General features: G+C 38.5%; 2 protein-coding genes across 2 annotated transcripts in view; one reads left to right on the top strand and one right to left on the bottom strand.

Moving 5' to 3' along the window:
• Nucleotides 1–3,316: 3,316 nt before the first annotated feature.
• LOC124148288 (translocon-associated protein subunit alpha-like) lies at nucleotides 3,317–12,026 on the bottom strand. The gene is made up of 9 exons (XM_046519309.2): nucleotides 11,837–12,026; nucleotides 10,443–10,585; nucleotides 9,730–9,823; nucleotides 8,926–9,053; nucleotides 8,271–8,402; nucleotides 5,732–5,811; nucleotides 5,047–5,125; nucleotides 4,672–4,774; nucleotides 3,317–4,234 (listed from the first exon to the last, which is right to left on the bottom strand). The coding sequence occupies exons 1-9, from the start codon at nucleotides 11,910–11,912 to the stop codon at nucleotides 4,155–4,157; spliced, it is 915 nt and encodes a 304-aa protein (XP_046375265.1). The 5' UTR covers nucleotides 11,913–12,026; the 3' UTR covers nucleotides 3,317–4,154.
• Nucleotides 12,027–12,206: 180 nt separating this feature from the next.
• LOC124148289 (ataxin-1-like) overlaps nucleotides 12,207–24,390 on the top strand; it is a 121,090-nt gene continuing 108,906 nt past the window's right edge. Inside the window, exon 1 of the mRNA XM_046519310.2 lies at nucleotides 12,207–12,282. The gene's annotated coding sequence lies outside the window, so the exon portion shown is untranslated. The remainder of the gene's footprint in view (nucleotides 12,283–24,390) is intronic.

Genomic DNA, 24,390 nt, shown 5'->3' with positions numbered 1-24,390 from the left:
CATCGGCACACTTCCACCTCCGTCCATAGATTTACCACAAACCCCGGATTCAGTACATCCGCGTCAATGGACGCACCATATATTCCCCGCATGGGGGTGTATCTCCCTGAAAATTGTGTTTTAATTGTGTCCCGGTGTTTCTGAAAATTAAGAAAATCTTTGGGCTCCTTTTTATTATATTTTATAACTATAAGTTAACAACTGTTTTTTCTGTAAATATATTCATTTCAGAGACTAGATGTTAAACTATTGACTCAACATACACTCCAGATTGGGGCGCATATCCATCCCGAGAAATCACCACATTCCCCGGACTGGGGAGCATCGCCATCTCTGGACAAGTCACATTCCCGGATTCAGTACATGTCTGTCCCTGGAAATCATCGCGTCTATTTCCCTGGACTCCCCACAATCCCCGCATCTCCACTAGACTCCCGTATTACCTGGATTCCCTGTATCTTTACTGGACTCCCCACAATCCCAGATTTAAATGTCTCTCCGTCCCTTGACTAGGTCCATTCCCTGAATCTCTAGGTATACCTATCTATGTCCCTAGCTACCCATGTACATCTCACTCCATAGATACCCTGGGTATGTCCACCCAAGGAAGCTCTTGTTTCGGCCATCTCAATGTTACCAACTACAAATGAGGAAAGTCTGCAGCATCACCTCTGGTTGCCGGGTGAGTTTATTACGGAACATGAAACCAGCAAAGCTGCACTTTGAATGAATGTGTGTAATATTTTTTTTAGCTACAACTAAAAAATGCATGAATGTGGCCGCGTCTTTTGATTTTCAGTATGTTGTGTTAATGTCATTGTAGATATATCTGTTGGTGCTATATGGCGACGTCCACATGTATAATTGTAACAGAACAGAACTTTATTTACACTCTGGCCGTGAACCACGGCATATGAGGATTACAATACAAGTAAATAATGTGTATACAAGATTGCGGGCGGAGCCATCTTCCCGAAGCAAGGGAGATAACTAAGTATTAAAGTGCGTGGAAACTACACTTTTACAGTCAGGTAACTCCCTTGCCTCGGGAACGTAAGACGGACTAGACCTTAAATACAATAGTTACAGACTAGTTGCAACCAGAGGTGTTGGGTGACCGTGGGTCATGCATACAGCAAGTATGTTTGACACACTCCATTTGTGAAACATTTGTAATGTTCTCGTTAATTACAAGAACAACTGTTGAAAAACTGTAGAACATCTCACTCACTTATAAAAGACAACTTTCTCTTTAAGGTCATCATCTGAGTATTTACAATGTATGTGTGACGCCACATCCCTTGTTATAGCGCAAGTAATCACGATAACCATGGCCTTCCGAAAACCTATGATGATAGATCCTTGTTAAAAAAGTTAAAGTTACTATTGCATTTGCGTAAAATTAGACATGTAACATGCTGTGCAGGTGCAAATCAATGTTTTGTTTGTTTGTTATTTAACGCCGCAATCAGCAATGTTCGAGCTATATGACGGCGGTCTGTAAATAATCGCGTATGGACCAGACAATCAAGTGATGGACATCATGAACATCGATCCACGCAATACGGATCGATGACATGCATCAACCAAGTCATCGATCCCAATTGCGTGGATCGATATTCATGTTATCCATCGCTGGATTGTCTGGTTCAGACTCGATTATTTACAGACCGCCTTCAATGTTGGTTGGTTGGTTGGTTTGTTGTTTAACGCCGCACTCAGCAATATTCCAGCTATATGACGGCAGTCTGTAAATAATCGAGTCTGGACCAGACAATCCAGTGATTGATATCATGAGCATCGATCCACGCAATTGGGATCGATGACATGCATCAACAAAGTCAGCGAGTCTGACCACCCGATCCCGTTAGTCACCTTTTACACCCCGGAATCTTCACGGGTCCCGCCGTCAATGTAAGTATATGTATAGAGATTATTATACGAGCATGTGGTCTTACTGATTTTACGAAACGAATGCCATAATTCGTGTATTTCCGGAGCGAGACCATGGTAATACATGAATTCTTACAAAAGTTTCCCTTAAATCAGAATAAAATACGCGAGTGTAATAATTTCTTTATTATCCATTATTTCTTAATCCTTCTGAGCTCCCGTTGAAGAAACATGCAGTGATCACTACCGCTGTCCTAGAAAAACCACCGTCATATTCAGCTTTGACTTTTCAAGTGTGACGTCATGCCATAATAAGATTCGAATGACGTCAACAATGCAATCCAAATGACGGAAACAATACACAGGTGGGAGAAGCGATATGTGCACTAATGCACATTCGATTTTTATTAAATGGCTTATTTCTAACCCTATGGGTAATAACATATGGTATTAGTATGCAAGTGTGCATGTGCCCTGTGAAGATCGGGTAGAATAGGTCATGAACCCATGCTTGCCATAAAAGGCGACTAGAATAACGATCGGGTGGTCAAGGCTCCCTGTCTTGGTTGATGCATGTCATGGTATCCCAAAAATGTGGGTCGATGTACATGTCAATCGCTGGAATATTTACAGAACGCAGTCATATAGCTGTAACAGTGAGGTTAAACAAATAAACCTTCATGTATGTAGAATGAAATTTACTTGGCATAATGTGTTGGTGTCTGATGCCACATCTTAGCCACGTGTGTTCTTTGTTTACTTGTGTAGATAAGCATGTGGTACCAGGTATGTATATATTATCCGTACAGGTCTAAAAAGAAGATCTCCGATACGTACATTACATAATGTGAGGTGACCTGTATAAAATGTATTTTGAACACTGCAGGGTCAACTGGAACCAGCACCCGAAACATCTCAGGAACCTTGACCTATTGGTCAATATGGTACCTCCTTTGATCTTACACCGTCCACAAATTGTTTCAGGGTTTTATATAAGATAACTGTACACTGTGGGCTAGTTCCAGGACAGAAAAAATGTGACATCTGCTCACACCATGTGGCCTTCTGGGTCCCTTTCTGAGAAGCCCCAAATCCAATGCTGCAAGATTTGGTACTTTGATCAAAATGATGGCCTATAAACAAATACATTGATTGATCTTGTGAGCAGCGACCCATGCCATTAGGGGTACAAAATAACACCACCAACAAAGTCTGCGACTCTGACACCCATCATCCACTTGGTTGCCTCTTACGACCCACAGGTTGATTAGGACCTATTCTACCCCTGAATCCCAAGAAGACATTGGCAAGGTTGCCCCCTCCCCAGAAGCATCAGGTGCTAATTAACAAAAATAACTTCATGTCAAACACATCTAGTAACATAAACCAAACACTTGTGCTAAACACATCTCGAAAACATTTGTTTTGTTTTTTTATTTTTTATTAAAATGATATTTACATGATTCACATACTCGTCCAGAAATATACAATGTAATCTTGCTTAGTTAAAATTTGAGCATTGGATGATTCTTAGACAACATACCTAATCTTTCTTAGATAACGAAAATACATGAGCAGCAAAGCTTAATATCAACAGACTGCCAAACAAAAACATACTGGCATAATTAACTGGATGGTCTTACACACAATATCAGACTAGATCAAGAAAGTAATTATGCAAGCTTGCAAAGGTAACCCATAACCAGATTTATTTCCTTCCTATTGTAAAAATTAAGTAGGAATGTACATAGACATTTTGGAATGGAGATATTCTTGAACGTCGGATTAGGTAACTGTAGACCAGGGTGGTCGTGTATGTACAATTCAGCTTGCATAGTAATGGAACTGGCAACTTTTACAAATTCACAGGTGCATCAATAAATATTATGAAATAAATAAACTATCACATTTTATCTAAAGCAACCAGTGATTGTGTTAAAACGCTTTCACTCAACAAAAAAAAGATTTAAAAAATAAAATTTAACCAAAATACTCGAAGGTAATTCAATTCAGTCTCAATGCCTTCCATTTTTTATGTTTACAACCATACGATGGCAGATGCCCTGGCTACATACATTCATGACGCGTCCACATAATAAACCTATCTACAATTGATAATCCTAGAGTTAAAGACAAGCAGTACCGCCTACGTTTACGAGGTGTGTATATTTTATTGTGAAAAACAGTGATGAGATTGACAGGGATGTTGTGATCCCGTGTGATGGGCAGCAGAATTGGTGCCCGCTCCTGACGCCATTCCTTTACTCCTCGCCAGAACCCGAAGATCTTTTGCTTCTTCGCTGGCGAGGTGATTGCTTTGGGGAACGCCGAGGAGAACGATCTGGAATAGAATCACATAGTCAGATTCTGATTTTCACAAAAGGACAATCAATACCTATGGTTGGAGGTTATAAAAAAATGTTCTAAGGTATGTTTTTTTTGTTCAATTATCAACTAAACAAGATCTTTTAGCAGTCATGACTTTTCAAGCCAAGGGAGACAACTCTAAAACCAATTAGACCAACTGCAACAAAAGGTCCCCAATATCAATGGATAAACACGACAATCAGCATTTTATGACTGCTTCAGGAAATTCCTTGTTAATATCAAAGGATTATAGTCATCTTTATTTTCATTCCTTTATTTTTAAATAAAAAGCAGCCCTGTGTAGACTGGAAACTAGGCAATCTGTGTGATCTGCAATCATTTTACTAGGCTGCTACGCTTCTATGCATGACAAACAGATGCTCATAAAATTATCGATCAGGCAACACTTACTCATCTCCTGGAGCGTTTCCTTTGGGAGCCAGTCGTAGTCTACATCCGACTTCTGGGTGCCCATTTCCACGATGGGTTTGTGTTTGGGCAGCAGACGTTTCCTCTGAAAAAAACAACAACAAACCAGTCAGTAAGTTACTCCGCACCCTTGCCACATGAATCAAATCATAAAATTTCTGATGGCCAGAGTATCGAGACTAATGTTCCAATGGGATAATTTATCCTTGACAATTCTAGATTCCTCAATACTTAATCTCATTGCAATCCAAAGGCTGACTTTGCATGTGTAAATAAACTCCATTTTTCAATACATGAAATCATCAAGCATCTTGTACTGAGGAAGAATAACATCAGCACCACAAGGTGACAACTCACTCCATAAGTGGACAGCAACTGCTGGGCTCCGACTAGCAAAAGGACAGCAACCGCAGCCAAAAACACGTACAAGAAGAAGCTGCAACAAATGATCACCAGACACATGTCAAACACTACACAAATATCTCAATGTGGTGTGGTGTGGTGTGGTGTGGTGTGGTGTGGTGTGGTAATGCCACTCATGGCAGCCTGCAGATATTCATGTCTGAACAGAGACACCAGTGACCGATATTAGCAATGATCCTTGCTGTCTGGGCAAGATGACATGCTATCAGCCAAGTCACTGATCTTGACAATTTATTCCAGTAAACTGCCTCTTAGGCTCTCAGCATATGCATCACTCACATAACACATTTCATTTTTATCGTAATCTTCTGTAACAGTCTTAGAGTTAAACTTGTTCAACATTTTACTAATGCTTTCAAAAGTTAGATGTAGCAATAACATTAACATTTGTCAGAGTGCTAATATATGAATATCTGAGGTTCCAACTTGCTAGGTAATAACTGTCAGAGAAATCCTAATTGATGAAAGCAAAATGAATTCACCACTCAAACTTTTCTCCCTTATTCTAGCAGCCATCAGGAAGACCAAGCACTACATAGTGGCATAGTCTGCTGTAGAGGTTGCATAAGATGCCAGACAAGTTTGTAACATTCTCTTCTGTAATTCAGGACCAACTTACGTTTCCCCATCCAGACCCTCATCAGGCTCCACCACAGTAATAGTTTCATTGTACACAGCATTTTGGAAGAAATTGCCTTCCTGTAAAGAGGGGAAAAGGTCATAGAATTACAAGATGTCATTATATTCACATACAAAAGAAACCAACACTCACTGGTAGCATCACTTGACTACAGGAGCTGACCACAAACAATTCAGTCAACCATTTGGTTTTTAGCACTGGCAAGTTGTCATGCTGGTGGTAAGATGACACCCAATCCACTGTCACCAATTCCCCCACTTGATCCATCTATCTAATCAACTGTTATGACAAACATGGGTTGCTGAGGCCCCCCCCCAATATACTACTCAAAACAAGTTAAAGAACACCCGATTTGTTTCATATTTCTATACTTTATACAGGTCATCCATAAACAAGATAAAAACACAGACCCCACCAAAATACACCTTATCTGTCACATTACTTGGTTATCAAGTGTTTTAGGACTCAACTAAAGGCCTGGGAGAGAAGTTCTACACACAGTCCATCAAGTAACAACGGTTGTGCTCTAGCTTCTCCACAGTCTATCTAGCAAGCTGTATGAAAGTGAACAACATATCGTCATCCAATTACTTTCAACTTGCAGGTTGAACAGAAGAAAACGAGTAGTTTATGAAAGTCTTCACGCAACACCACTAACAAGCACTGATTCTATGGTCTGACATATTAACGCTATTCTAAGATAGGAATATTACATTGAAGTACACCTTTTTATAGTAGGATCAATAGTACATTACCAGCTCAAATGGTTCAGGATATGCCTGTAACAACCATGTTTGCAAGTGCACTGTGGCCCAATCTCAATAATATGTAGCTTTTATAATTCATAATCACTTTTCACAACAGTCTAACCCTCCGGTCACCACCTACGACAAACAGGTCAGACCTACTCTAACCATGCTAACCAGGAATCCCACATGGCTCATAAATGTGAAAATACATGTGTGGAGGGACTGACAGGCTGACATGTTAGGTGTCTGAAAATAAGGAGGGGAGCGCACCCCACTTCTGGATCTGCCACTGGTTTCGATAACTAGGTTAATGACTGTAGGAGAATTCCAACTGATGAAAGCAAAATGAATTCATCACTCAAACTATTCTCCTTTATTCTAGCAGCCATCAGGAAGACCAAGCACTACATAGTGGCATAGTCTGCTGTAGAGGTTGCACAACACACTGATCACATTTATCCCTACGACAATGACCATGATGACACCATATGTCTCCCAACTGCTTGAGGTATCTCAAAGCAGGAGTGAAAATCGATATTGATAAAAGCACTTAACAATTTGTTAACATGTGTTAGTTAATTAAGGACTTTGGAAATCTGTTCAAATCTCATACTCAGAGTCGTGGTCGTGACTCGTCTTGCAAAATATCAACAACCATTTAAGACCTTGACAAACACTTAAACATTAGACCAGGACTAATTTCAATAGAAGTTCCATCAACCTGCACATGGCTGTAACCTTGACATTCAGGAAGGTCACCTGACCATGTTGACAAAATAACATTTACAAATTATGGGTACACAGGACAAAGGTGAAAGTTCAGACATGTTTTGGAAAATATTTATCACTCCAATATTTAACCTTGTTTCACATGCTTTGTGCAATTTGTTTCAAACATAGTAAAGTGAAGTTTCATTTAGATGAGTGTCTGAAACAATTCATTATTAAACAATGTTAGAAAGTATTTTACTACATATTACGTAAAAATTGAGATCACTTGAAAGAACGTTTTGAAATGTTATCCTCATTTCGACCACTAACCCTATGGTTTGGGTAAATGTACTACTCAAAACATGTCAAGGACCAACCGATTCTTTCACACTAAAGCTAACCTGTCATTCAGGAGTAGTTAATATCCTTAAACATGATAAACAAGATGAAGGACTAGAAAATCATGTCACAGGACTTGGTTATCAAGTGTTATGTGGCCCTGGGAGAGAAGTTCTACACACAGTCCATCAAGTAACAACGGTTGTGCTCTAGCTTCTCCACAGTCTATCTAGCAAGCTGTATGAAAGTGAACAACATATCGTCATCCAATTACTTTCAACTTGCAGGTTCAACACGAGAAAACAAGTAGTTCATGAACATGATGAAAGTCTTCACATACCACTAACAAGCACTGATTCCATAGACTGACTGATATTAACGCTATTCTAGATACAAACAATTATCTTTTGGTATCTTACAGTAATAGGATTTGCATACACTTTCCACCCCTATTAACAATACTTCATAGAACTAAGCTCAAATTTTCACCAGCATAAGACAAAGTTTGTTCACTATTTGGGACAAGGCCTGTCAATGTTGCCTATGAAGTATCTCCTTATGGGGACACCAACACTCAGTAGGTTACAGCAAATGATGAACTACTGGCAAGCCTTGGTCAAAAGAAAGTATACGTGATTTTCCAACAAACAATCCACTGTTTAAAAGCATGTTTGAAGTTGGGAGGAGAGGCAACTCTAAACACTTGTACTCATACATACACTGTCCTTGTAGTTGAGGTTGATGGTGAGACCAAAAGGCCTAGCATTGAAGGCTTCATTGGCAGTGAATCCATATTCAAATGTTGCTTGCTTCTTCGGTTCCACAACTTGGCTATAAGACACAGTAGTGAACTGAAACAGATAACCACATTACAGTCTTCCAGAAAGACATAAAAAGGATTTCAATCAGCTATGGAACAGACAAATTCATTGAAAGTTCATTTGAACATCTAGGATCATTAAAGACAAACTTCTAACAATGTGCTGTACATGTTGTAACTGGCTGCATAACTGAAAGTGTAGGTAATGTGTTCAGTCAGTGTGGGTGCTTAATGTGAAGTTCATAAATAACATCCAGGAAGTCACTACACAGTGACTAATCGTAAGGATCATAACTTGATGTCCAACACCAATTTACTGATGGTTACTTATACGACACACAGATCTTACACAGAACATATACAGAGACATTCAATTCCTTGAGCAATTCAGTAAATGCCCAGTTTCAAAAAGCACACACCAGCATCCATAAGTTAAAGATGGTCATATTTTGAAATATTGATGTACCATATACTTCTGTCTAAATGTCCTAATCTTAACATGATTCATTTCATGACATTTGGGGGTTGTTTTTGTTGATGAAGGTTGTACTTACATTGTGGACATAGAAAGAGAAGTCTTGTGGGTAGCGGAATGATCCATCCATGGTTTCCACAACAAACTCCTTATCTCCCTTATTGGTAAACCCAACAAGAACCCGGACCAACTTGCCAGCAGGAATATCTAGTGGAAATGAAATACATAATGTTTACACACTGAAGGGCTCAAAAATCTAACTCCAAGCAGGGATAGAAATTAGCACTAGCCATAGCCACTTTCGCTAATGTTAAAGGTATCCTTAGGGCTGTAGAATATCTGACATTTTGGGGATGTTTCCATGTGCCTACTTATCGGAAAGAGGATACCTCAACATATTAATACTCACATCCTGTCAATGGGACATGCAAACTAGCAGTCAACAGCAAGATTAAAGTCACATCCTGTCAGGGTGTCAAGACATGAAATCAACAAAGTCTCCAAGACTTATCACCTGTCCAGTAAGTCGCCTCATATGACAAGCACACACTGCCGAGTACCAATTCTAACCTTTTATAACAAACATGATTCTCTTTAGTCCAAGCACTTTTTTTTTATCCACACAGAATGTACCAATGCAGGACTCATGTTACGATGATGCACTTACAATGAAACACCGACAGAACCAGAAATATTGTATCAGTGTGCAATGATGTGGGAATTTTGTGTAATGACTAATAATCACAAGGCTATACCACTTATAGTACTGAACTGTACACGATGTAGGGGTATGGAAATGGTTAAAAAATGAAGGTCATATTGTCAACACAAATACCTTACTGTCAAGAAGGAACATAGTTGTGATAATATAAAACATGCAAACCTCTGTTGTCACCAGAAGGGATGTCAGGATTCATGAACAAGATGAAGGTATCAGCATTCTCAGATGGTTTAAGTGGTTGATCCTCCTCCTCTTCCTGCAATACAAGCACAGCTTTAAACACATTATAGGAAGCACCATCATTCAAACAAATAAGAAAATATCATTTGAGAAAACTACAATCAGAGCCCGGTGCCTCAGTGATCCTAGTGCTGAGATGCTAAAATATGTGTGTGGAGGGACTGACAGGTTGACATGTGAAAATAAGGAGGGGAGCGCACCCCACTTCTGGATCTGCCACTGGTTTCGATAACTAGGTTAATGACTGTAGGAGAATTCCAACTGATGAAAGCAAAATGAATTCATCACTCAAACTATTCTCCTTTATTCTAGCAGCCATCAGGAAGACCAAGCACTACATAGTGGCATAGTCTGCTGTAGAGGTTGCATAACACACTGATCACATTTATCCCTAAAACAATGACACCAAGGGCACCTGATCAGAACCCTCATTCTTGAGGTTTGCTGCTTCAGTATATTAATCTACCAATCTAAGGTCACCCCTAATTTTCCATTTGAAACAAGAGATACGACACAGCCCATTCAACACAGGTATTTACCATGAACAGATATACTTTTTTAAATGAACCCACCTATGTCTACTGTTAGTGTGTTTTACCAGTTGTTTTGAAAGATCCTTTTTTAGATCTGCTCACCTTTTCTGTGGCAACAACTTCTCCTTCGTCTGCCCCCTCGCCAGTTTGTGCTCCCTCATCTGTCTCCACCGTTGCTTCATCATCTTCGCCTTCTATTGGGTCATTGCCAGCATCTTCAGCCATGGCAAAGTTGCTGGTCCTGCCTGTTAATAAAATTGACTGTCAACATTCAGACTTTGGGATAAGGTAACAGATCTTATTAGTCATAGACATATGTAGGTTCAACTGTAATTGGACAGGTTACATTTGTTTGCTTTTTAAATATGATACACATATCAATGCTGTATCATTAAAACTGATTAAAATGACACAAGATACATCCAACCTACAACATATTTAATGACATTTGAGGCAGTCTGCACCCAGAAAATTTGAGTGTAATCATGGTAATAGCCCAAGTAATATCTGCCTCATGTCCTCTGCAGATTTTACGCTACGCAGGTACGCATCATGCATATGTGGTTTTTGTTCAGTTTGTTGTTTAATGTCGCACTCAACAATATTCCAACGATAACGGTGGTCTGTTTACAATCAAGTCTGGACTAGACTATCCAGTGATTTACATCATGAGCATCGATCCATGCAATTGGGATTGATGACATGCATAAAGCAAGTCAGCAAGTCGGCAAGCCTGACCACCCGATCCTGTTAGTAGCCTCTTATGACAAGCAGAGTCGCCTTTTACGGCAAGCTTAACTAGAATGAAAGAAAGGTTACTGGACTTGAGCACACAAGAACAGGGGCAGAACAAGCAGACTATCTGTATAATCCACTGCTATTAAAACATTTCGGAAGACCATACAGCTGTAGTCATGATCATACATTACATTTGTGACATATGTTTTAAAGCATATGTTACGTTAGCAGATTTAGGCAATCATTATACCATTATGGAAAAAGAATGCTTTAACTTCTTTCAAGAATCGTTGTAAACATGGTACAAGACTCTCGATACATGCTGTCTAAAGTGAAACTAAACTTTACATAGGATTTCATTCATATAGCCAACGTTATCCAAGTGTTCCGCCACATTCAAGAAAATTCCAATACAGGCACATATCCATAAACCACCTGTCGATATTATTGTGATACTTTCATTATCATGATACTTTAAAATGAGGCAACAGTGTTCATTCGTGGCACTACCTATGACCACAACCGTCACACGTTAACACCAGACTGTCATCAGAGTTCATGACCGTTCTTGCAAAAATCCAATAAGAATTGTGTCAGATACGGCTACCGATAAATAAACCTTTAACACACTATCACAAATAAAACACCAACAGTGATCATATTTCCACTATTGTGCAGTTTACACGACTCAAAGAGTGCCACGTCGATGTAAACAATGCTTGTCCTAACAGATGTCTTACCACATTACAAGTGCTTACCTTGTCCAACCAACATCATTGTTGTTGGCAATAACAGCAGCATCAGAAAGAGAAAATTTCCAAGTAATTTCGCCATTATGATTTAGTGGCGTGAAACTAAAACTGTTTGAGATGGCTGAGGATTACGTGAAACCGGCTCACACCCCTATCAACGTAATGGCTCTCAACCGGAAAAGGCCGACATCAAATCGAGGTTTCCCGGAAGTAGTTCCCTTTTGTGACAGTTTTATCTATTGGTCAATGCTAGGAATTATAAGCCAATCAAAGAAATGGTATTAAATTATTTCCAGAATAGTACATTGACACTTATTGGTCACATTTTTACACTTTTCTCCAAAATGAACCAATAGCAACAGCTGTCTTATGCGCTTGTTTACGAGAGATGAGAGCGAGCAAGTAGTAAAAGGTGTTTCCCGGCATCTAGTTTATTTGCTGTCAGACCCATGGTAGGCGATTTAAATAATTGTAATTTTGGCAAAATCATATTTGTCAATCATACAGTAAATGCAAAGAAATCAAAAGTGTGCATGCAATACCATAACGCTTCGTTGTAACTAATCAAGGACCCGTGCAATCAGACAGCTGACAGTTGTCAATACTTTGTGGCCGAGGAATGTCAGATAAGACTGCGAAGATCTTTGTCATTTCATGTCAGTTGTAAGCGATCATTTTCCAGTTTATGTAAACTACCACTGCGAAATTACTGCCTCCGCGGAAGTGTCTTGTTCCTTGCACTACCTACATCCAAGTGCAGGCCCTAAAAAATGTAGGAAGTAGCTATATAGGCCTATATAGTAGGACATGGATATATTGTGTCTAAAGAGATAAAGACTCAATCATAATCAATTGAAATCGAACGTTTGAAGCAGACAATATTTGATCATTACATAGTGATCTATAATTCTTAGGATAAAGGACCTGTTGTTCACTTTGGACAGATTCAGGTTTCATTGAAATCATTAACTGATGATTGTGAGACTGAACATCTGAAAATGATAGTCTGTTTCAAATGATATTGACACTTTCCTTTGTATTTGCATATTCTTGCAAGAATATTATCATTTTTAATTATATGTAAGCTATATCTTGCTGTTCCGACAGTATCGCTTAGATTACATGGCCAGAAGCATACCTATCATCTTTCATTGTTATGCAAATAAGCATATGGTACTAAGATGTTGATTGCATTCATTGACAGGTAACAGAATATGTCCAACAGTTATCTAGTATGGCAGCTGATGTGAGCAGTCACGTGGAACTGATTGCAATTTTTATTTATTTATCCACCTTTCCACAGCTAATCCTGTCTTGTGGGCAAATGAGACAATTAACAGTCCACATATTTTGACAGTTTGTCATCTTCCTCTTCTTTCATGGAATAGCCTGAAGCTTGGATAATAAAACCATCACTCTACCCTTCCCCATTATTCCCACCTGCCCCAGCACATGACCCACCCCACATATACATCAGACTTGATTGACTAGAATATTACAGGGGTGGAAGAGGACATACTGTTGAATTGAAGGTCTTTGCATTATGCAATGTCCCTATGATTATGAGCACACATATTTGTTTGATTTTTTACAAATTAATGTATGATCTCATACAATTTAGAACATTTTAATTCTATTTCATAATTGTAAATTCTTCCAATGTATTGTTCTGGCAGGTGTGTACCACAATACTTTCTTGTTATTTCTCCAGTCTGTTCCAAAAGCTGCCAGCACTTACTTGTCCTTTCATGACTCCTTTAGCATTGTTTTAGTTGATTTTAGTCTCAGCTATGGACCATCAAGGATACACTACAGGGATAGACACCTTTAGTCCTTTAGTTCAAGATCTTGTGGGACAAGCTGTTTTGTACCCAAATGTAGCTATTTTACAATAAAAAACACTAGTTTGAAACGAACTACAAACTAGTGTATTGGTATGGCTGAAACCGTGCACCAAAGTGACAACACTTGTATCTTGTTACTTTGCTCATGGTTACAGATAAAATTTATAGTATACAATACTTGGACACTTTGTAACCACAGGCCCGGATCCTATTCCTAAACAAGTTATCCATCCCAGCCCTACTTCAACACACTTTTGGGGGGATAAAATTACACAATTCTGATATTTTCATGTTGTAAGCCAACACCAGTGTATGATCAGGCTTAATAATGAACCAAATGCTAATCAAGATAAAATGTGGAATACTGTATTCGACGTAATAAGCGCCCACGGTGACATTTGCAAATTTATTGGCTAGTGAACGTTCCCAAAAAGCACCCCTTCCAATTGATCAATGTACAAAAGACTTATTTATTCACCTATAATACGCACTCGTGTGTTAAATGCACCCTTAATTGTGGGCAATTAAATTCTGGAAAGTTATATCTGTCATATATAAACACTTCAGGCTGTCAGCATAAACCATGAAATATATCTTTCAACTCTGTTTCTTTCACGAAAATAATATTCTACTAAGAGCCCCTTATTTCTAATTTTGAGAGCACCCTGGGCGCTTATTACATCGAATATGGTAGTACTAGTTTGTAAACCAGTGTGCAAATCATTTAAACAGTTTGTGTGTATATATATTGATTCATAATGAAGTGTATCATGTATGGCATGGTGGAAAGTTTATATCTCTCTGCACAGGTACATCAGTGTATTGTCTAGCACAATACATTGCTTCAACAGATAACACAAATATCAGAACATTATAACACTCACACGTTCAACCCTTATGGGAAACATTACATTTTATCAGAAATGAAAGGACAATATATCAACAGTGTCACCTACACATTTTTTCATGCATCAGATACTCATGTTTGTTTGATTGAATCATGAATTCTTTTTGAATTCTTTTCTTTAATACAAAATACAAATTTTAATCTGTATGTGTTTTCTGCCTTATGCTGACAACCTATGTAGGCATCATCTAGATTTGCTATGAGAACTAGAGTAAGTAAATGCTGATATTTCACAGCCATGGTGCAAAGACTACCTGTATTACAGTTAAGTGGTGTGCAATATGTTAAAGGTATATGTCAATTGTCTTGTTGTAATCATGTCACTGATCGTAAAAAGTAGTTGTATGGATGAAGGTATGCCTTGTTTCCTTCAATGCAGAGAAAACTTAGACGTGAGATGACAAATAAATCAATAGAGGGTCTCAAAAAGACTTTAATGAATGTCATGCAGAAATCCAACTCCTTGTTTGGGAGGGTCACAAAAAGACTTAGTGTATGTCATGCAGAAAACCAACTCCTCATTTGGGAGGGTCACAAAAAGACTTCAGTGAATGTCATGCAGAAAACCAACTCCTTGTTTGGGAGGGTCACAAAAAGACTTAAGTGTATGTCATGCAGAAAACCAACTCCTCATTTGGGAGGGTCACAAAAAGACTTTTGTGAATGTCATGCAGAAAACCAACTCTTTGTTTGAGAGGGTCACAAAAAAGACTTTAGTGAATGTCATGCAGAAAACCAACTCCTCATTTGGGAGGGTCACAAAAAGACTTTAGTGAATGTCATGCAGAAAACCAACTCCTTGTTTGTGAGGGGTCCAGAATAAAAATGAAGTTCTATGGCTCAGCTATTGATGATTTTTGTGTAATTTTCAGTTAGCTACTTTGGTAATTAAAATGATTAATTTCATGTCTTTTGGAGGGTTAAGCATAAATGAATATGAATAATGGGATGGTTGCCATTATAACGACATACCAGTACATTTTGGGAATCCTTTTTTGTATTTTCATGTACTCATAGATGAAAAACCCATGGCCGAACCCCTTGTGATAAATCACCGGTCCCTTGCTACGGTTGTGGATATTAATCCTGCTGATGTGTTGCTGACTTTGTGCAGTTACATAACTTTACAACATATCAGTCGGTCTAAAGAAGAGAGGCACTGTGTTAATGTCTCTGACCTCACTGTCATTTATGATGGTATTGTTGAGATGCCTTAAGGCAACTTCCTTAATTTGTTTTATGTCTTTTAATTACTGTTATTTACGATGAAGTCCATCTTGAATAATCTGGCGTTTTTATTATAGTCTTAGAATTTGAGGTTTAAGTTAAATTTCTGTTTTGAATTAAAATCTGAATTCAGACATTTGTATTTAAATAAACACATCTGAGAACAGATTTCCCTTGAACTCAAGTAATCCTCAGGCTTTTCTCTAATATCAAACACATTCATTTAAAACATGTACGACACGTACACATCACTAAGTGACATGAGCCTTAACGTGTTGTGAAGAGCGGTATGTCATGGAAACATCTTTTTGTACTCTTCTTTTTCAACAACAATGCACATGCCTCTGTAGTCCGCCCGGAGAGCCGAAGGTCCGGGGTTCAATCCCTGGCCGCGTCATACCAAAAGACGTTAAAAGATGGTACTGCTTGTTACCCTGTCTGGCGCTCGGCAATAAGGGGCTAAAACAAGGACTGGTCAGCCCGGAGTCGGTATACTGTGTCTGAGTAGGGTATTCATGTTAAATGGCGGAAGGGTATCTCAGTGAGCTAGCACCTGTGGGGTGGTTATAAGATGACATGAAGCAGTGGTACTTCGCTCATATATTCTTGTGATATAACAAAGTATGGATTTTTTTGTGAAATTGGAAATTCATTTTATTTTCTCGGATGGAATAACATATTTTCAAGCAGTTGAATGTGTGAATTTAAACATTTTGATATTTTTTAGCTGAATTACAGTAATTAGAATCAGTGGGATATGAGAAAAACACCAAGAAATACAGATTTCTAAATGGAACTTACGTTGCTATAAAGCCCCAAGTAAAGAAAGCAGACATTTTGTATGAATAATAATGAACAAAGATTTGAGGTTTGTCCATTGTTGTCTTGAACCACAATATTACAGTAGACTTGGTATTGGGTATTGAATTAACTGCCAGTATGTGTATTGTACTAAACTCAAATTACAAACTTTCATTAATGTTGTGAGACTATGTGACTAGTTTGGCGAACAAGTCAATAAATGAATATGCCCATAGATTTCAATCAATCAAAATGGTCGAGTCAGTTGGTTTGTTGTTGTGAAGATGAAAGTTCATTTGACTCTCTGTGCGTATCAACATGATCAATTAGTGCTGCTTACTGCTCATGGTATATCGATAAACTGAGCTTTTACATTGATTACTGATACTGATCAATGGTCACTTTTATTTTTCATCATGAAATGATTAATATCAGCCATTATTCTTTGTTCTGAGTTTTTTTTGGTGCAGTGTGGTAACTCAATATAATACAATATGTGAACTGCTTTTTGCAGTTTTACTGTGTACAGGGTTCAACATGACCACTTGTCCACGAGTCCCAAGACTTGTGAAAATCTGGAAAATGTGCCTGTTTTCTTTCCAGATTGTGTTACTTTATACAAACCGCAAGTTTGCAGCAGGTTTAGGTTTACTTTAGTAAGTGCCCCGGCTGTTCAAAACTTGATAAATGGGAGTAGTTATTAAAACCTTGAAGTGGGAGTTAAGTTTGTTGTTAGAGAACGTGTGGCTGTAAACAAACTTAGTTCAAGCATCTATGACACTAGGGCTGGCTAAAAAGATCAATAATCGGAAATATTAATGATTATCGACATGAATATTGTGTCATTGATAAAAACTTGTATAAAATGTTATGATGAAATAAAGTTTAACTTTACCAAACAGACTTGTTATTGTCGGTCATGTCAATTGGCGAGGATGGAATAACTGTTTTTGTTATATCTTTTATTTCCACAGATTAATCTATGCATAAATATGTCATCACTCCCCACTAGTGTGAAATATGTTGATTTCTCTTGGGCTTTTATGCATATTTGCTCAATATACCTTTCTGATATTTATCGATAATTGTTCGATATTACGTTAATGAGTATCGATCACTACTATCGATATTGATAGCCAGCCCTAGATGAAACTATAACTGTTTCCATAATAGTTACCCAATTGTGTGAATCGATGCTCATGATATCAATCACTGGATTGTCTGGTCCAGACTCGATTACTTACAGACCGCCATCATATAGCTGGAATATTGCTGAGTGCAGTGTAAAACAACAAACCAACAACAACAACCATAATAGTTTCTTGGCATTTAAATGCCCCTTCTTTGCTGCTGTTTTTTTAAAAACCAATTCTGTAATACAGGTTTTCACAAGAAAATATGGATTGTCATGTTTTCAGTCCTAATTAGGAGAGCTTATAAAGATTACTAACAGATTAGATACCTTGAAGCTGGTCAAGGGGCGCTTATTGGAGCAGGGCGCTTAATAAGGTGAATATGGTAATGTCTACTTTTAAACTTCTGTGGCAGTTGAAATAATGTCAGGCTAATGGTAAATGACGTTTAGTAGTGAACAGTCAACATCTTGTTGAAGTGAAAGTTGTCATTTTGGATGCAGAGATTGAGGATATTGTCCAAAACCTGTGGTAACTGACAATCGTATGAGATATAAGCAAACACAACTTTGAATGATAACATTTTTGGTTACTAAGATTTTTTCCCCAAGTACTGTTATGATCTAGTAGCAAATACCTGGTATTATATTCATTTGTTTAACACTAACAGTAATATTTAGCAATATGATGTAAATAATCAAGTCAGGGTCAGACTATCCAATGATTAACGTCATGAGCATTGAGATACGATGACATGCAGTCAACCAAGTCTAACGACATAATACACTTAGTCGCTTCTTACAACAAGGATAGGTTGCTGGGACCGAGATTCTTTCCCAGAATCCCCCCACCGCCCCACAGCCCCACCGCCCCACACCCCACACCCCACACCCCTAGCTGACCACAATGGGGATCAGGTGGTCAGACTGTTGTTAGACAGGGTTGAAGTTTAGGTAATGGGTATAAAGATTCTACACCTGAAACTATTCTTGACCAGCTTCCTGTATTATAATATGTCTATTACGCATGCGTTGTGACCATAGCAACATCCAACAAAATGGTGGAGCACTAAGTTCTCAAAAATACATAGGTCCATTCATAACAAATTACAGATGAGAACACATGCAATATATTGTGTCATTTGATGGTTATATCATAATGTCAGCTGCAGATATTTCATCAGTAGGTCAAGGAAGTAGGGAGGTTGCATGTTCCCGGGACATCAGTCTTCTTTCTCGGGGAGTTACATAGGTTGCCAGTATATGGCTCAGACACTGCCGGGTCTGCTAGTAGAGACAATAATATTCAGGAAGGACTAGTGACATGTTTACTCTCAGGTAGATGTCAACTCTGTAGCAGATCTAGTCTAACATTAAGTCCCAGAAATATAGTTATCTAATCTAAAAATATATAACCACAAAATATAATGTAAAATTCATATGGATCCCAGAACAATCCTTAATTTCAGGAGCCTTCTGAGAGCTGAGGTAATCTAGTCTTGCCAAATCATTTTTAACTTGAGTTGGACTCCTTTTCTAAATATAGTTTTTAGGGCCTGGGAGCCTGACTATAGCAGATAAGTTTTTGTCGACTAGTGAAAATATAAATTTTAATTTTTAACCCTGCTGTGACATTGTACCCAACTCACTCCTACTCATGGCTAAATGTTAAGTAGATCTCACAGGGAGGGTAGAAGGAAATGTTCTAAGGTGATGGTCCATCTAACATTTGTCTGAAGAACTTAGCTGTCTATGTGGCAACAGGGTTAATGTGTCAAGCCAGTTGCGTGTGGGTAACTTAGGTGTTGTACAAGTCCTATACATGTATAAACAACCTTTTATGGTAATGCAGCATTCCTATATATGTTTTTGTTTTATTTTTGCAAAATTCACATTAGACTGATATGTAAAACAAGAGATTATTTTTATCTAAGAGTCATCTAAGGCAATTGAAGTTGCCTTTCCTGATGAAATTGAGGAAGTATTTGTAGATTGATATAGACTGTCTTTCTTGTTCCCGGAGTTGGCACGACGTTGGATGTGCTCACCAGCCTCACTGATATGTGAATTCATGTAGGTAATTCTTAAAGCTGACTTGTCTTGATATGTTAGATAGATCATAGAAGTGTCAGGACCAAGCTTATTTTAGTCGCATTGTGTTTTCATTCCTCTTTGAAAGCAACATTCTGAATCCAAATAATGGATGTTTTTTTTATTATGACTGTAAACTTTGAGATTGATGGATAGGCTTCCTTGTTCATGGCATATTGATAAATTCAACAGCTGATGTGAAACACATCTTCCTGACAAATAAATATATAGGGTAGATTGAGTTTTTGTTATATCTATTATGTGCCTTGTAACTTTGTACCTATCTAATAGTTCTGCTTAGAAATGGCAAGAAAACTATCCAAAAATAATGTTTACTTATGTTTGGTGAATATTTTGCCAAATCAAGATTGAATAAAAGAAAACAGTGTTGAACTTTTACTGAGGATATATGTTTAAGTGGAAGTGTTTGTTCAGTAGGCCTGTAGTTGGTCATCAGGGTTGACTAGACCTGTACCAGCTTACCAAGCTGACATACACGCACCATAGACAGCTCAACCTGAGCTGATTGGGGCAGTGGGTAGTCCAGTGGTTACAGCGTTGGCTTTTCACACAGAAGACTGGGATTTGAGTCCCAATATGGGTACACCAGAGCTGCAGAGAAGCTGTACATTTTTGTTCAATACCCCCAATTACTATCGATTAACTTGCGTACAGAAACGCATACATTAAATAAAAAACTCAAATGTATGAAAACAGCATGCGTCATTACCCAATGAAGCTTTTTCAGCATGCGTACAATGGATCTAATTTATAAAACACAATTACGAGCTAATCTCTTTCCGAGTCAAGCCTATATTTAAAACTGTTATATACTCTGCTGCAGAGTATGCTACAAGATAACAAGTCCACTAATTTTACTGATCTCAAATATGTCGCTGTCATGAGCTTGAAATGAATTCCTGACATGTGACTTACTGTTAACGACCCATGTTGGGGAGAAAAGGGCGGGTTCCATTTGCCGGGGAAGAAATCGGTTCAACCATCAACAAAGAAAAATATGTTGTTTACTTACATAACAGTTAATGTAGCAAAATATGAAGCCCATCAAAATGTGGAATTCCGTTTTTCATTATGTTTTTTCATTGCGTCCAATCTCTGACTGATTGGTAAATGCTATTTTGACAGAAGTTAGTGAAAACAACACACCAGCGTTAGTAAAAAACAATCACAGAATGGAAGACAATGTTTCCATGGCCTATTTTTGAAAATGTGGGTGAAACACATTTCATGAGCTCCAAACTTGGCGTGGTCTGAGTTGCTGAGCAGAACATTTTTAAACAGGGTGGGGATTTTGCAATTACTTGTCAATGCAGCCAAATACATGTACCACAACATTAATACAGGAATTCTATCCTGCAGTATACGGGGTACTGGCCTACTTGATATACTGAAATACAGTTGAAAGAGGACTTTTTCTTTAAACGAAAATATTTCATTTTTTATCCCCCGCTGGGCCAGAATGGCCGAAGGGGGATTATGTCGTGGCGCAGTCCGTCCGTCTGTCCGTCCATCTGTCCGTCCATCTGTCCGTCCCACAGAGGGTACTAAGCTTGTGAAATCATCTCCTCCTACAGTTTCCAGAGAATATCCCTGAAACTCTACACACAAGATGTCGACATGTTGATGATACGCATATCGCAGTCCCGTTTCATTTCGACTAATTTTGACAGAGTTACTGCCCCTGTTTTACGGAGCTTCATTTGCCTAATTGTGAGAGAGGTACTAAGCTTGTGAAATCAACTCCTCCTATAGTTTCCAGAGAATATCCCTGACACTCTACACACAAGATGTTGACATGTTAGTGATACGCATATCGCAGTCCCATTTCATTTCGACAAATTTTGACAGAGTTACTGCCCCTGTTTTACGAAGCTTCATGAAATCTACTCCTCCTCCAGTTTCCAGAGAATATCACAATATCTAACTATAACTATAACTATAGTTAGTTTCCTTGTTTAAGGCTTTTGTGGGTGAGCTACATCCTTATGGCATTAGCATTCAGACTGGATTACGCCCAACAAAATGTTCTGCACAATTTGTTTCAAATGCAGTGACATCTACTGTTGTTATTTCATAAAATACCAAGAAAATATAAACTCGTTAAAAAAATTCACGCGGGGGATGTTATGCTCTCAGAGCACTCTTGTTTGAAGTCTTAAAATGTTAACTCATTTCGGGAAAAGCAAATAGTGATGAATACATGAGTTAATAAAATTGTGTAGCCAATAAAAAATGAATTAACCAAACTAGAATAGAAACCTTTGAGTAAATAGCCCAATTATGAGTCCTTATAATGATAACATACATGTTTAGCCAAGCCCTTAAAAGGGCAAATTTCTACTAGTCGTTAACTATTGGGTAGTTTGGAAAGGACTAGTGTTTGAAGCCAATTTCTGGTGTCTGACCACTGATATATGGCTGGAATACTGTTAAAAGCATTGTACATCGCTCGCTCGCTCACTCACTCGTTCACTCGTTATATCACCCCTACATCATGTGCAGTGTCATTAACACTGAGAGCTCGTGTGCATCGTGGTACATGTCATTTGTCATTGTTGTCTTTGAAGATACAGGTCAGGCAGGGATGTTGGATGAGTTTGCGAGAGTCACTCATGCATGAGACCATAGCATGTTCAGCATATAGGATGTCTCCAAAGTCATGTTTTGTTGTCATTTTACCTACAGATTAATGTATTGTCATGTTATATCATATTGGTAATCTGTTCACAGGTGCACGACACATGAACTGAAATGCTTAGTAACAAGTTTTATGGCAGAAACATTATGACAAATCAAAAAAGAGTTACTTCCCTTACTACATTGGTTGTCCTGTAGTTCTTTTATTACTGCAATATTTTCTGAACAGGTTCACTGGGATGAAAGAAGACATTTGCTGAATATTTCATTTGATCTGTAAACCAAGTTATAAAGCAAATTTGATGACTGGAAAAATTGTTTATGTATAGCTACATTAAACTGAATAAGTGCTTCAGGCATAAAGGAAGAAATGAGAGGTCTGGTGCTCATTTGGCTCTAGGCTGAGACATAGTAATTGAATGGTGCCTTGTGTGAAGCAAACACATTGTCATTGTGTAATTGGGGGTTATCATTTACCGCTGGATTGAAAAATATTCATTATACTTGAGCAGGCAGACAACCAAGGAGGGCTTCAATTGACTCACGGGGGGATGGGTTGCCCAGTCGTCTAAGGCGCCGTGATTTGCTGTGCAGAGTTGCGTCCCTTCGGACGCGCCAGAAACCTATGATTGTGGGTTCGAATCCTGATTCGCCCCGATTATGTTTCTAGGTTTGTGGTCGTGGGTTTCACCGAAGTGGTAAACGTCTGAAACCTGCATCACTTCGGGCTTTCCTCCCACATTAAGCTGACACACCGCGATATAACTGTAATACTGTTAAAAGCGGCGTTAAACCCAACTCACTCTCACTCACTCAATTGACTCACACCAATCTTGTTTGGGATTCCAGGCAGTTGTTTCAAAAGCCACACCATCCACATATAATAAGTCACACACAACCAAATGTTTTCCCATAGACTTCTTTGGAGAAGTTATGTTTTTTAAGAAAAATCATGTGGCATTCAACAGCCATTGTGTCTACATGTATGCTGAGCCTGGCCTTAAAGCTGCAATAAAATCACAACTCAGCCAGCTCCTTTTCCCAGTACAGGAAGCTAAACACACCAATCCCAGTTTTCTGCACCACATGTCACCTGTGTGAAAATATCTTTGATCATCAGGTTAAAAAGACTAAATGTTGGAAAACATGGTCAGTTTTAATTATTGGGTGAATGTACTTTTAAAAAACATATGCATCTCAAACACACCATCCAATTACAGCTGCCAGGTTTCCTTCTGCATGCTCTATCTACAACTGATTTGGATGTACAGCATGTCCATGGCAACAGCAATTATTCTTGTCAATACAACCTTCATACCAAACTCTCCTCTGAAACCATAAACATATGACCCGTGAAGATTTGGGGTAGAATAGGTCTTCAGCAACCCATGCTTGCCGTAAAAGGCGACTATGCTTGTCGTAAGAGGTGACTAACGGGATCGGGTGGTCAGGCTCGCTGACTTGGTTGATGCATGTCATTGCATCCCAATTGCGTGGATAGATGCTCATGATGTCAATCACTGGATTGTCTGGTCCAGACTCCATTATTTACAGACCACCCTCATATAGCTGGAATATTGCTGAGCGCGGCGTTAAACAAACAAACCAAACCAACTTATTGTTGATGTCTTAAAAGATCATTCTATGAATGAATACCCCTTAAGCATTAACATTTTAATTTGTCTACAGTGAAGTAAGCTTATGATAACTCGGCAGATCTCTGATATACAGTGGACATATTTACTTCATATACAAAGCAGAAACTTCAAACTTAACCAATGAGTTATGATATTTTTCTCTGACTTTGACTGAGTCTTTGCAAGACCTACAAGATGACATTCAGACTCACTGGTAGATGTAGTTAGGAGATTATGTGTGTTTTCGGATTTGTTGGGTTTCT

Source organism: Haliotis rufescens, unplaced genomic scaffold (genome assembly GCF_023055435.1).
Source record: "Haliotis rufescens isolate VD_foot unplaced genomic scaffold, xgHalRufe1.0.p SCAF_19, whole genome shotgun sequence".
NCBI classification, from domain to species: domain Eukaryota; kingdom Metazoa; phylum Mollusca; class Gastropoda; order Lepetellida; family Haliotidae; genus Haliotis; species Haliotis rufescens.
This window is presented reverse-complemented; position numbering and strand designations above follow the sequence as displayed.